This window comes from Mastomys coucha, unplaced genomic scaffold, assembly GCF_008632895.1.
Source record: "Mastomys coucha isolate ucsf_1 unplaced genomic scaffold, UCSF_Mcou_1 pScaffold8, whole genome shotgun sequence".
Classification (NCBI taxonomy): domain Eukaryota; kingdom Metazoa; phylum Chordata; class Mammalia; order Rodentia; family Muridae; genus Mastomys; species Mastomys coucha.
The window spans coordinates 7,441,542-7,455,981 of NW_022196914.1; the positions used below are offsets into that span (position 1 = coordinate 7,441,542).

At 41.2% G+C, this 14,440-nt stretch overlaps 1 protein-coding gene across 1 annotated transcript in view; it reads left to right on the top strand.

The window, feature by feature from the left end:
• Positions 1-14,440, top strand: part of Adamts12 (ADAM metallopeptidase with thrombospondin type 1 motif 12) — a 288,229-nt gene that overhangs the window by 75,070 nt on the left and 198,719 nt on the right. The window contains exon 3 of the mRNA XM_031360747.1: positions 11,932-12,082. Coding sequence (XP_031216607.1) covers positions 11,932-12,082 — 151 coding nt within the window. The remainder of the gene's footprint in view (positions 1-11,931; positions 12,083-14,440) is intronic.

The following is a 14,440-nucleotide window of genomic DNA, read 5'->3' on the forward strand; positions in this document are numbered from 1 at the left end:
TGTCCTGGAACTCACTCTGTAGACCAGTTTGGCCTCAAACTCAGAAATTTGCCTGTCTCTGCCTCTCAAGTGCTGGGATTAAAGGCATGCACCACCACTGCTCAGCTATATCAATGCCGGCTATATCAATGATTTTGAATCTGCAGGTTGTAACCCATTACTTGGTCATGCTATTAATTTAGTGTGTTGGAATTATAATTTTAAAAGAAAGTGGTTGGACTGAAGCTGCAGCTCAGTGGTGGAGTTCTTGCTTATCACAAGTGAGGATGCATTCCATCCGCAGCCCTGGAGAAGTAGGGTTCAGAGAACAGCTAATGTATAGCAAAACATAATTTATATATTTGAATGTCTTCAACACAGGACATTTTGCTATATTGACCTAAGTGCTTTCTTGTGTGTTCAGGGGAGTAGGATGCTCTGTCTTTGAGGACTATATTTATTCTAAGTATCATACTTGCTTTGCAAATTCTGTAAAGTTTATAAACTTCTCTAACTGAGACTGGCTTCATTCTCTAGGCAGACGAATCGTAAACTGTGTCAGAGTGGATCTCAACCACGCATGCATTAATTCATTGCTCTTTGCTTTGACCATGGATTAAACATTGTTATGGTTTGAATCTGAACTGTGCCCCATAGATCTATTTTTTAATACTTGTTTCCTATTGGTATGGCTATTTTGGAAGACTGTAAAACCTCTAATCTGCAGGGCTTTTGAGAGTTATGAACTTGTCCTCTATTCCTATCCTATTACCTACTTCCTTGTCTGCCATGATGTGAACATGTGATCTCACCCCCGGGAACTGAGCTGCTCCACAGTGTCTTCCTTGCCGTAACTAACTGAATTCCTTTTAGATACTGAGCTAGACTAAATCATTCCTCCATTACATTCAGAAGTCACTAGTCACCAGATTTACACTAACATAAATCCTCGTATTCCCTTTCCCAACAACCGCTTGCTCTGCATTTGCTGTTTATTCTCCCCAATGGCTTGCTTTGTCTCAGCAAAGCCTTCAGTCCAGCTTCGTGAAAGGTTGGCTCCTTCTTTCTGGCCTCATGAGATGTTATAGTTAGTTTTAATGGATAACCACACAATCTCCAATCACCTAGGAAGAGAATCTCAATGAGAGAATATCTGTATCGGGTTGGTGCTTAGGTATATCTACAGGAGGATAATCTTGGTTAGTTAATTAAGGGGTGTAACCTTACCACTAGAGAATAGGTACAACCATTCTCTAGTCAGGGGAACCCTGAACTGTGTTATAGTGGATCCCAAACATGTCTTAATTCACTGCTTTCTGTTCTTAACCATGGCCGTACTGTAACTAGCTATTTCAAGTTCCTGCTGTCTGGATTTAACCTCAGTGATGGCTTGTAACATGGAATTGTGAGCCAAGTAAGCTCTTTCTTCCTTATGCTGCTTTTGCTGGGGCATCTTATCAAGCAGTGGAAAGCAGAATTAAGACACTGAGTGATTGCTAGATCAAGGAAATGATCTTATCATCTCAATGGAAAACGAGGTTCTTGTTACATATTGATTCAGCTACCATTGTGTTTTCTCCCCCATTGTATTCGTGACATAAGACCCAGTATTATTAGCCACACAAAGATATCAAGGAAACAATATGTATCTCACTGAAGATTCCATGATGAACAAATAAAGGTGTTTACAGTACACATTTTCAACCAGTCCCAAATGGAAAGCTCTCCACCTGCTGCCTTCAGGGCTCTCATTTCACTCTCAATGAGTGTCTTCCTCCTTCTGCCCTCTCCCTCATGCATCTTTATCCCCAGGGATCCCTTTAACTACACCTAGATTAACTTGGAGACCCTTAGCAATTGAAGACTTTCTCAGCTGCTCATACCTTCCCTCTAGCACATCAATCTTGTCTTCAAGCACTTAAGAAATATTAAACCAAGTAGGAAGATTTAATTTGTGCTTAGTAAAAAATAATACCACAATGACTCAAATCTATTCTCTTCATAGCATTGTGGAAGGTGACATTTAATTACATTGAACTTGTTCTTCTACAGCTGTGACAAGAGTGGACAATAGAAAGGGGAAACTGAGTGGGATTTTTCTATAAAGAAACAGCCATTAAAAGGAAAGAGTTTTGGTTTGGTTTTTGTACCTATTATATGGATATAAATGTTTGTCAGTGCACAAATTCATGGCTGTGACATTGTACATTGGACATCCTCTTCATTAGTGTCACTTTTCAGTGATAGTAACATGAGTGTGCTATCAGATCCCCTCAGGGTTAGCTTCTACTCATCTACTCATCACTAGGCCATCAAAGGCCATCCTCTGCCAGGATCATCCTTAAACCTCCTAGAATGCTGTGACTCCAGTGTTCCCAGGTGAAACTGCCTGCAGTTTCACTAATTGGGTTCACCTCAGCCAGGAGGGAATAAAGGACCTGAAATAGAGGGTTTGAAATGCAAAGAGAAAACAGGAAGCCAAGTTGTGTCCCAATCAAGGCTCCACTTTACTGAGAATAAACCAGGGTTTTTATAGTCACAGGAGAAACTGAAAACAATTCTCTAGATTACACTACAAAGAAAGTTCAGGTGCCAAAGTCCCCAGGTTCAGAAGATCTTCAGATGGCTAGCTGGCATACTCAGGCGGTGGGCGTGCTCAGGCAGCTTCTTCAAAGACAAACAAACAGTCAACAGAGAGCATCTGTCTTAGCTCCCAGGTGTTATCCCCCAAACAGAGGCTGCCAGGAGTCTGGTGGATGACTGAAGTCAAGAGGGAAGGTAACACCCAGGGAACAAAACAATTGTCCTGTGGTCACAGCTTCTGCTTTTCATGGTTACTGTGGACTTCATTGCAGGGATGGGAGCCTTCGATGCAGGGTAGGTGAAGACCAGGCAGGGATATTTTCTTCATATCCCAGCAAAGACTTTGTGTTCTCATAGCAAGGGCAGCTTCTAATTTGAAGGATGGCCTGCTGTGTCATGAGGCTGAAATCACCTTAATGGCTCACTGATCCTCACAGGAGAGAGAGAGAGAGACAGAGAGAGAGAGCTTTCACCTGTGCCATTTTCTCCCACTGTTCTCTCTAATAACCAGTTTCCCTGGCTTCCAATGTGCTAGTAAGTTCTTCCCTTCCTTTTTTTTTTTATTGGACTCTTCATCTTTTCTGGGGAGATATGGTAAATGGGTGCAGGGGTGACTAGTTGAGATGGTTTAAAACTAAAATTATACACAGAGAAATTCTTAGAAAAAGAAAAAATTTTGATGGATTCATTATTTGGAGAAAAGGGTATAAACAGGCGACTCTAAATCTCTGATGTAATCTATTGTTCAGAACTAGAAAGATTGGTAAGGTGGAGCTGCTGGTGAAGATCCTGCCTCCCCCACCTAGGACAGTGTTGAGAGCAGGTCTACTGGAGTTTTTCTAGAAATGCATTTTGCAATGTAAAAAATAAAACAAAACCTTTCAAACAAATTTAGGGGCAATTTCAGAGGGGTACTTCAGCATTTATTTGTATGCAGAGTTCTCTCAAAGTTCTTATTTTTTTTTATGTGAAATCATTTCATATATCAGATCTAAAACTCCTAGTCAGCCAGGAGATCTATTTACTGGAATGTTTTTCCAACCTTTGGGGAATACCTTTGTACTGACTTAACCTGAAAGATACTGTGCATATATTTCCCAGTCCTACATCTGTGGAGTGTTCTTTACAACTTGGCTGTTGTCATACTTGGAATTTCTTGTGATTGAGGCAAACCAAGGTTTTAATTGAGCTATTCCTATGGTATTTGTTAATTTTATGTTAAGGTGACAGAATGGGTAGCACAAGCTACTTAAAGGAGGGAAATACATACATACATAGACACACACTCATACATATATACGCATACACATGCATCCATATTCACATACACATCCACACATCCACACAGACACACTCAGACACACACACACACACACACACACACACACACACACACACAGAGTTTTGTTTCTGTTTTTTTGATACTACCAAAAGCAATGAAGGAATAGGTTTGTTTGTTTTTCATATTTCAAGGCAGAAACCTGGAGGCAGAAACTAAAGCAGAATTCATGGAAGAACACTGTTACTGCCAAGCCGCCTTTCATGTTCAGCTACCTTTGTTGTACAGGTCAGACCCATCTGCCTAGGGAATTGTACTGTTCCTGGTGGCTTAGGCTGACAATCAGTTAACAGTCAAGATAATGCCCCTATAGATGTAAATGTCACGTTTATTTCATAGGATGAGGTGATGAGATGACAGCTGTGCCCAAGATGTGTGAATACATGACTTGGGCTGAGCCCAGAGTATATCTTTCTCTTTTCTTACTATCCCTAGATCTAGTTCTGGAAGCTTCTAGCCTCCATACAATCTAATGTTCCAAGCTGACTGATTCAATTCAGCTTTTCTCAGCTCCTGGCTGAATTGCTCTGCCCTGTTGCATGCTAACTTGAGTAATTTTGTAATCTTCTGGCTCCTTTCCATTCTCCGGCTTGTTCTGTCTTCACCTGTGTCTGGCTTATTCTCTCTTTTACCTGGCTCTTTAAAACTGTCCAGGAAAACAATTGTGTACACACACACATACACGCACACACATACATGCACACACACACACCACACATTACATCATGCTTCCACTTTTTTTCTCTCTTCCTGCTCTGAAGTAGCTCCTCTTCCCTTGCTGTCCTTGTGTGACTTGGGCATATCCTATCACTGATTCATTCTGTCAAATCTTTCTCTGATTCATTACTTCATCTACCCCTCAATTAGTTATCATTTTCAAACATGGCTGCTTTCTTCTACAAACTAACCTTACCTTCGTTGTAGGGAGTAAAGATGTATACTAAGGGTATTTCTGTATTCCAACCAGATCATACTGTAATCCAGGGCATGACTGCATTCTGGCCAGATTATATCTTTAGATGTGATCCCTTTGCGAGAGCAACCATATTGCTTGATTAAAATTTTCCTGTACATAGACCTACACACAGGACAATATGATGGAGACAATTCTTCAGCTGAGATTCCCTCTTTCCAGGTGTGGGAAGTTGTTAACCAAGATTAACAACAAGAGTTCATATTGGTTGGAACTTGCATAGAGACTCTTTTTTATCAAGATGGACCAGCAAGCAAAAAGATAGTGCCAAGTGCCATGGCTGGGTATATCCTTCAAAGGTCCACTCCCAAGGATTTACTTCCACCTTCTAAAGTTTTACCAGACCACCCAAATAATACCCATAGCTGGGGAACAGCTGTTCAGAAACACAAGTTGAGAGCAGATTTCAGATCCAAAGCACAGCAAACTGTATTTACTCACATCCTTGGTTTTATACCAGATGGAATTACAGGAGAAAAAAAAAACAAGAGTACAGTGTTTTACAAGCTATGATATGTGGATTACGAGTATCAGCATCTCAAGATGCTTGCTATGCAGATCCCAGCATCTTATACCACATCCCCCTGTCCTGGGACAGGCTCATGTGCATATGCATTTAAAATATTTTGCAATATTTTATTTTATGTATGTATGTGCTTTGCTTGCATGTATATATCTACCACATTCATCACTGGTGCCCATGGAAACCAAAAGAGAAAACTTGATCCGTTTGATGTGACACATGTGAGCCACCACATAGACACTGGGGATGGAATCTGGGTACTCTGTAGGATTAGCAAGTGCTCTTAAACACTGCGTTGTCTCTGCAGCCCCACATACACAATTTTTTAAAAAAAGCTTTCCATAAGAGTCTTTTGCATGCTAAAATTGAAGGAGCTCTGGGACAGAAGTCTCTTGATATCTGGTTCTGTTTGGAACCTGTGCTCTTACTCTTTGAGGACTCACTTCAGTGACTGAATGGATGTTAAGATCCATGGCTTTTTTTCTCTTATGAAAGAACAATAGTGAATCTATGGGAAGAGCTCTCAAGAAACATGATGAGACAAATGCATTTAGTTTCATGTATTACCAAGCAAGAAACAAAGATAATTAAGAGGTAACTTTTCTTCCTTTATATGAGCGGGATATTTTTTTTTTCTAGAAGCCAAAACTGTCTTCAAAAATAAACATCTGAGTCAAACACATCCCAGGATGAGGAAATGAATGACTTAGTCACAGCGGAGGTGCTATCAATATGAGAAAATCTGCAGAGAAACATTAAATAGAGGACAGGCATTGTTTAGAATAACTCTCATGCATTACCTCATTCATCCCCAAGTGTAATTGCTCAGTAGAAGGCCACCATCACATCACACAGTGACAGATGAGGCCACTGAGACTCAGAAGGACCAGATGACTTATAAAAAGACTTATTACTTGTTCCTGCTGGAACTGAATGGTGAACTCCAATCTGCTTGTCCTCAAAGTCTAGCTCTTTGACTGGAAAAATAAAACCACCAAAGTGATACAGAATGTATTTCTAGTAGGAAGAAAGGGAAGGCAATGACTTGGCAGACCTGGAAACTTGAAAACTAACTGAAGATGTCAGTTTTAGGAACTTTCCTTGCTTGATCCTGGGACATGCCTTAAATCCCCTCCTGCCCTGTGCTGAAGGTTAATTAGAGAGGAGCTCCTACTCTAAGACTAGCAGCAAGAAATTCAGAGGTTTGTATTAATTCTGGTCCACTGAGACTTCTGCAGCCATTCCATTGTGTGTCCATCAGCACAAGTTATCTACCAGACAGCCTGGTGTCTTCTGGCCTTGCCTTGTCTTAGATGTTTGGAGGACAAAGAGCAGAAAAATGTCATTTCCAGGTCTGTGGAGAGAGTTAGATTCTGTAATGTGAATCTGGAGTGTAGGATATGAAGTCCATCATGATCTTATTCCCCAAGGTCTAGGTCTGAATCTGAACTGTGATTTGAAACCAAGTGTAGTCTTAGAACTAATTTATTAGTGTTAGATAGCAGGATCACAGAGTCCTTGGGGGATGTTTGATTACAAAGAGGAACAGGGAACTTCTTGGCTGATTGGTAACCTTCTTTTCCTCCAGGCGAGGGTTCCCTTTATGAAACATACATAAGGGCTTGCCAGCTATGGTTTGTACATACTTTTACATTCTTGTAATGCTATAAAAATATTTAAATCCCATTTAAATTACTTTTAAAGGGTAGTTGAGGCAGGATTTTCCCTGTCTAATTACATTAAAATATTAGTGTAACAGGAGGCCTGTGATTGGACAGGGAAAAGGGAGGTGGAGCGAAGAGTTGCAGAGACAGAGGTATCTCAGGAGAGAAAAAAAAAAGTCAAGATGGAAGTGGACAGACAGGAAGGAAAACCTAAACCAGCGTGGCTTTAAATAGCCACAGATAGTTATGATATCATAAAGAAGAGAATAATTGGGATAATTTGTCTAATCTAGGTGGGCAGCTTTTACCATTATCAATTGGTCCTGAAATTATTGTATTGACATCTTGTGAATTGAGAATTGACTGACATGTAAATCTGATTTGTTAATTATAAGCTTCTAGAATTTTGTTTCTACCATGTAAATGAGTGTTGTGGTGGCTGATCACAGGGTGGACGGTCATTTGTGTGGGGCTGATGAGAAGCAAAGAGAACTTGGGAGCTCTGGTCCCACTGAAGAGATGGTGGGACTGCACTGGGGTGGAGAGTCGTCGCTAGCATTAGCGTGGGAACTTACAAGTCGTTTTTAATAGTTCCTGCAACAGGTAGTGGTGTTAGGTATGTCTAAGTTAGTTAAATCAGGTAGGTGAGTTTATTTCCAAAAGTGAGTTAGCAGTGCCCGAGGTTGGCAGATGTGGTAGGAAGAAGAAAAGATGGGGGAGAATGGGGAAGGGAGAATGAATCTGCAGTGAGACTCAGCTCAGGTATCATGCTGTGCGGGTCCCCCCTGATTAGTGAGAGCCCTCTGTGAACTCACAGTGTTTTGCAAATTCTTTCCCCAATCTCCTTGAAAGGTAAGAGAAGGGCATGGGTTGTAGGGAAGACTGGAATGAAGATGGCTTTGTTTGATTCAAGTTAGAGCTGAAAACAGAAAAGTAATTTTTCCAGATAGCTTGCTTCAGGCCAAGTGTAAAGCCAGATCTCCCACTGGAAGCAAACTGTCTGTGGTTTTGCCCATCATGATCTGGTTTTTACTAACCAAGACCTCAATACACTGACCACTGGGCCACTGCCACCTAGCACCATATATGCACACATCTGTGTTTATGCTTTGGAAAACACAGGTACATAGCTTAACCTGAAAACATGCCTGCACTCCTCCTCACACTACTTGTGTGCAATTTTCTCTCTTGCACGTTCCCTTCTCCAACATCCCTGTACAGGGGTTCTTGCAGCAAACTGCCCTACCTGTACCTTCATAGGGTTCCCCCTACCCTGCCCGGACTGTTGTTCTCTGGAGTCTCCTTCCAGCTTCTATGAACTACTGAAATAGATTTCTATGTGTGTGCTTGCAGGGATGACCCTGTGAAGGGATACAGATGAAAGGAAGCCTTTAGGAAAACCTGTGGCTTTCAGGCCTTCCTGTTCATCTCGCTCACTGAATGCACAGGCTCTCCAGTGGAGTTCTCTTTGTTTCCTCTCCACCATTTGAACCAAAAATCTGAGCCTGAAGAGTTCCTGATTAGCTCTTCTTGGTGGTTTTGTAATCGTTTCCTTGAGGGACATTAATATTTAGGTTGATAATAGTGCACAAATGACCACAGGGCCCAGGCTCTCTGAGGAGCCCTGGCCTTTTGCTTGGTTTCTATGGCTCAAATGAGCCTCATTAACAACAGGCAGGCTTTCTTCTCTCTTGTTGGTGTCTGAATCATCAGAAATAGAACCAAATCTCTGTAATGCCTGGAATCTGTTTCAACTATCTTATTACAATTACTTGATTCTGTTCTCTGGGTCTCATCAGTGCTTCCTGTCACAGAAGTTCTTCTCAGACAAAGCTGCAGAGAAAAAAAGTGCCACATCTCCTAGGAAATGTCAGAGTAAAGACAAATCTGAGGTTAAAAGTAAAATACCTTGTAGGCTACTTCACATGTCTCCTCTCACTTGATCCTCCAATGGCCTATAAAGTGGTTGGCATTGCTGCCTCTTGCCGATGAGGAAGAGCTCTGTGGCTCAAGGGTTTGAGTGACCTATTCAAGGTCACACAACTATTTTTCACAGCTCAGTAAAGAACTGTTATCTTTCTTTTATTCCGCATATGAAGATATTCTGAGGTTAGCGATCAAAATAAGAAGCTCAATGGCAAGACTAGTGTTGCGGTCTGGCTATATTACTGTCTACACTGATAGGTAGTAGAGGACAAATAAGTACAGTCTTAGGGTTTCACAACCAAGGAAATCCTTGATTTTATAAGAGTTCTTATAAAAGAAAACATTTAACTGGGGCTGACTTGGAGTTTCAGATGTTCAATCTATTATCATCATGGGAGGAAACACGGCAGCCTGCAGGCAGACATGGTGCTGGAGGAGCTGAGAGTTCTACATCTTGATCCAAAGGCAGCCATGAGACACTCTTCTGCAGGTATCCAGAAGGTGACTTCTGTTCCACACTGGGTGGAGCTTGAACATAGGAAACTACAAAACCCACCCCACAGTGACACACTTCCTCTGACAAGGCTATGCCTCCACCCATAAGGTCACATTTTCTAATAATGCCATTTCCCATGGGTCAAGTATATTCAAACTACCACATTCCATTTCCCAGTAGCAGCTTTACTTGACAGGTATCCCATGACTCTATTATCTCTAACATTTTGGGGACTCCAAGGCAACTTCGCCTTCACAGCTTCTTGTTCCAATGTTTGGGATCCACATATGATCTTCTAGGATTCTCCAAAGGGCTTGGGTTACTTCTTGACCTGTGCCCTCTATAGCACTCTAGGTTCTGGTTGATTCCACTCTACTGCTGCTGCTGTTCTTGGTGATCATCCCATGGTACCATCATCTCCAATATGCAGGACTCTTCCATTGCAACTAGATTTCACCAATAGCTTCTCATAGACTTTCTTCAGGGTGCCAAACCTCAGTTTCTTTCCACGACCCCTTCAGTCTTCAGCTGTCAACTATAACTGGGGCTGCACCTTCACCAGTGGCCTTCCCTGGCCTCTCACAGTGCCAACATTCAGCTGTTCTCCATGACCCCTACATGCCTTCAAAACCAGTATCATTTGAGTGACTCTTATACATTAGCTAGTTCAGCTACCAGTGCAAGGTACAACCTTAGCCACCTCTGGAACACAGCTTCTTTGTGTTCTCAAAAAATGCTTCCCAGGAGATTTCACCTCAGAGATGTTCTCTTCTTAATCACCACTAATTCCTTAGTTCCAGGTAACCAGCATCAATTGTCCCAGTAGTCTCTTGTTCTCTTGATTCTAACGCCAGAGCTGCATGGCCCTGCAAGTTCTCCTGCTTGCTAGGGCTGGAAAATGGCACCTGGTTTTATTTCATCATCACCAGCTTTCTATTTTCAATGGTTTCCTTCACTGCCTAAGCTTGGCTGTCCTGGAACTTGCTCTGTAGACTCAGATCTGCATGTTTCTCTCTCCTGAGTGCTGGGATTAAAGGTGTGAATCATATGCTTCTCTTTCCCTTTTCACAAGAATTTTATAAATTCTGGATTGTAGTTCATTTCAGACATAGTCAAGGTGACAACCAAGAATAGCCATTACAGGTATTTAGAAGGACACACAAATTGAGAAGAGCCTCCCATTCCTCCTGTTTGCCTAGACTGGTCAGCCAGTTTTATCTGTAGAGCTGAGTAGCATTAGGCTGAGATATATGGAGAGAGGAACCTGGAAGTTTTTCCCAGTCTCTAGGTTTGGAGAACTAATATTTAATGACCAGCCATCTTGATTCTGTGAGTTCTGTAAAATGACAGAAGTCTGGAAAGAGCCTAATGCTAGGCAACACTCTGAACGCCATCTTCTCTAAAAGTCTTATATAGATGAACTCATCTGCCATTCACAATAACCTGTGAATAATAATAATAATGATAATAATAATAATAATAATAATAATAATAATAATAATAATAGTAATCCCTGTGTGAGCAACTCATTTACCCAAGATCAGTAGCGAGGAGCCACTGGGTTTGACCCCATTTCATTTCAAAGTCTGGTGTTCTTGAATAGGTGGCTTGATACAAAACTCCAAACAGGTTACCTGTGGTGAACTGTTTGTCTCTTGCATGATGGGATGAGAACCTTGAGTGTTTATTTTGTAGTCCTGGTGACATCAAATTCATAATTCTCCTGCATATGCCTTCAGAGTGCTAAGTATAAGTGACATGCATTACCTTGCCTGGCCAGCTAGGACTTTGCTAAGCACTTCAAATGGATACTTGGAAGTTTTCCATAGTGAAGGAAAGAGTATAAAAAAGTATACTTCCAGATCAATCTGTTGGATTGAATTTCTCATGGACCAGCATTCTCAGATATAGAATGGATCCCCATAGTCATAGGTGAACATGCTCTCTTTGCCTGTAAAGTGATAGAGAACTATCTAATGGACCAGACACTTAGCCTTAGGTTTCCTGAATGAGACATTAAACACACCCATGAAAGCACTTAGGTGACTGTGTGGTCTTTTATCCCACACAGACAAAAAATGTTCTGTTACCAGTGGGTTGAGGGCATAGGCAGGGACTCCATGGGGGCAAGCAGAAACAGGGCCTCTATTTGTGATCCGTAAATGCCCAGCAATGGTGCTAAGGAGGATCCAGGAACCTGAACATTCTGGGTCCGTGTGAACATGTGGACATATTTACTAGCATCTCAAAGGCCTCTATGACCAATTATCTAATCCTTCTGATTGTAAAGACATCCATGAGCCTCAGTTTTCCAACACCCAATAGCAGAGTTTGAGAGTACCATTTCTGGGATTTCCAGAGATTCCTGAGGTCTATATAATATTTCACTTTAGTATTTTTCTTTGCAGACTTGATTTACATAAACCTTCTCATTGAATATATTTACAGACTGGATTTTTCCATCTACCACATGGAGACTTTTTCATTGAGCCTGTTAAAAAGCTTCCACTGACCAAGGAAGGGTACCACCCTCATGTCGTATACAGAAGGCAGAGCTCCAGAGCTCCAGAGACAAAGGAACCCACCTGCGGATTAAAGGGTATTGTGACTTCAACATCTTCCTAGATAAGGAGTTTTCTGTTATGATTTTATTTGTAAGCATGGCCTCTTTGGGCAGGTCTGATAGGAATGACTGTATGCATGCTGCTCATGAGTTAAAAGTCAGCCTGAGCAACACAGCCCTATCCTGAATTAGAGAAATGAACACAAAAATATCCTCTTCAGAATATCCCAGATATAAGCAACTTAAAGAAGTAATGCTTTTTAAACATTGACAATATGATATTACATTAGTGTTAGTGTAAACTATTAACAAACAGTTGGCAGATCGTCAGACTTGTACAAGGAAGGCAGATTCAAATGTTTGATAATGATGTGTGAAGAGAAACAAAAAGCTTATCAACACATTATTAGATGATAAACTCAGTGATGCTTCTGGCTACACTGTGCTGTGTCTGATGTTGGCTGAGCTATGTTCTGTGCTCTCTGTTTTAGCCCTGCCTGCCCTCCCGGGCCCGTGCCATCCTGCTCTAAATGCTCCCTTCCCCGTCCCTCTCCTCCCCTCTTCCTCTGCACCCTGTGACTCTGCTCCCCTCCTCTCCTCTGCCCTGTTCTTCTGCTCCTGTTTCCCTGCCCTCCTGCCCTATAACCTCTGTTCTGGGCATGATCTGAGTTAGTCCTTTCTTTCCTGCCCTGGATAGTTGGGATGTTGGAGGAGTTAGAGGAAGGAAAAACTACTACCAAAATATATTGCATGAAAAAATTTAATGAAAAAGAATGCATTTAAAAAAGAATGAATTTATCCTTCTTATTTTTGAAAAATAAAAAAAAATGGCTTTCACAGATAAACTAACCCCAGTAATTTCCTGCAACCTCCCATTTTCTTTAGTGTGTATAAAATACAAACTATGTATAAGGGCTACCCAAAATTGGAACATTTTATCAAATATAATATTGTCCACTTCTTCAGAGGGAAAACTAACAATGCCATAAAGAAAAAAGGAACAAAAGAACTAGTATTATTTTGTCTTAAATATCTGGAAGCCTCATAGAGGGAAATGAATTACAGAATTAAAGCAGGGGTTCCTGGGCAGAGCCACTGAGGACTGCAGCTTTGTCATGCGTGGAAGGACGAGAGGCACGTGTGCATGCTCCATAGAAACATTCTTGGGACTTCTTTCTATAGTCACAGTAGTGAATATAAGCAACAGGAAACTTCTAAATATGGAATGTTTTATGTGCATAAAATCAAGTGGCAGCTTCAATTCCTTAACCCTAGTAAGTGATTGCAGCTGGGTTCTACATTACATAATTTACTGTGCAAATCTTGTAGTGAGCATGACAAGAAAGGAATACACCAATCACGTGGCTGATTGGATTGCTGAAAGTGTCAATCCATGTAACCTCGATGCGAAATTTAAGATGCTGTTTGTCACAAACCCAGTCACTGGGTAATCACTCCATTCCCATTATGCTTTGGGTAAGGGAGATTGTGTTATGTGTATGGATTTATAGCTTTAAAATTGAATCTAAGGTCTAGGTTATCAGCATAACTAAGGGAATTACCAAGGCAGTAGGTGAATTTATCTGGATGATTCTTAATTAGTACAATAGGTGAATTTGTCTGGATAGTTGCTTAGTGTATGAGTGAGAACTATCCCTCACCTACCCACCTTGAATACATGAACTCCCTGTTGAGAAATGGGCTAAATACAATGCACTGAGGGGAGGGATGGCTCAGTAGGTACCCTTACCTACTTGCTGCTCTTGTAGAGGACCCAAGTTCAGCCCCCAGCACTCACAAGGCATCTTAAAACTGTCCATAACTCCAGTGCCAGGGGACATTGTACCCTCTTCTGGCCTCTACTTGTAATATACATAATACATACATGCATTCATACATACATACTTTCCTACATGACAAATACTCATATAGATAGATAGATAGATAGATAGATAGATAGATAGATAGATAGATGTAAAATGAAAATAAATGAATCTTTTAAACAATGAGCTGATTATAGCAAACGTTGAGTCATGCAGGCAGAGGAGAAAGATAGGAAAATAGTGAGATTTAGAAAGAGCACAGTCACTACTATATCACAGATAATCAAATGTGTCAACTTATTTCACAGGGGGTTTCTAGGAAGACCCTAAGTCTCTGCACTTGTAAGTCTTCCCTCAGTAACTCCCTTAGAATGATCTTCCTATTGTGAGCTTCTGTAAGGATATTCTAAGACTGTACAGGACACTCTTTTTTCTGCTTTCAGGTTCTTCAGAGTTTCAGGATTGATCAGCTGTGCTTACAGGGACTTTGGCAGAGTCCATTGAAGCCTCTTCCCAGGAGGCAGCAGCTGTGGCTCAGGGAAGGGATATGGTTTTCTTTTTTTTTTTATTA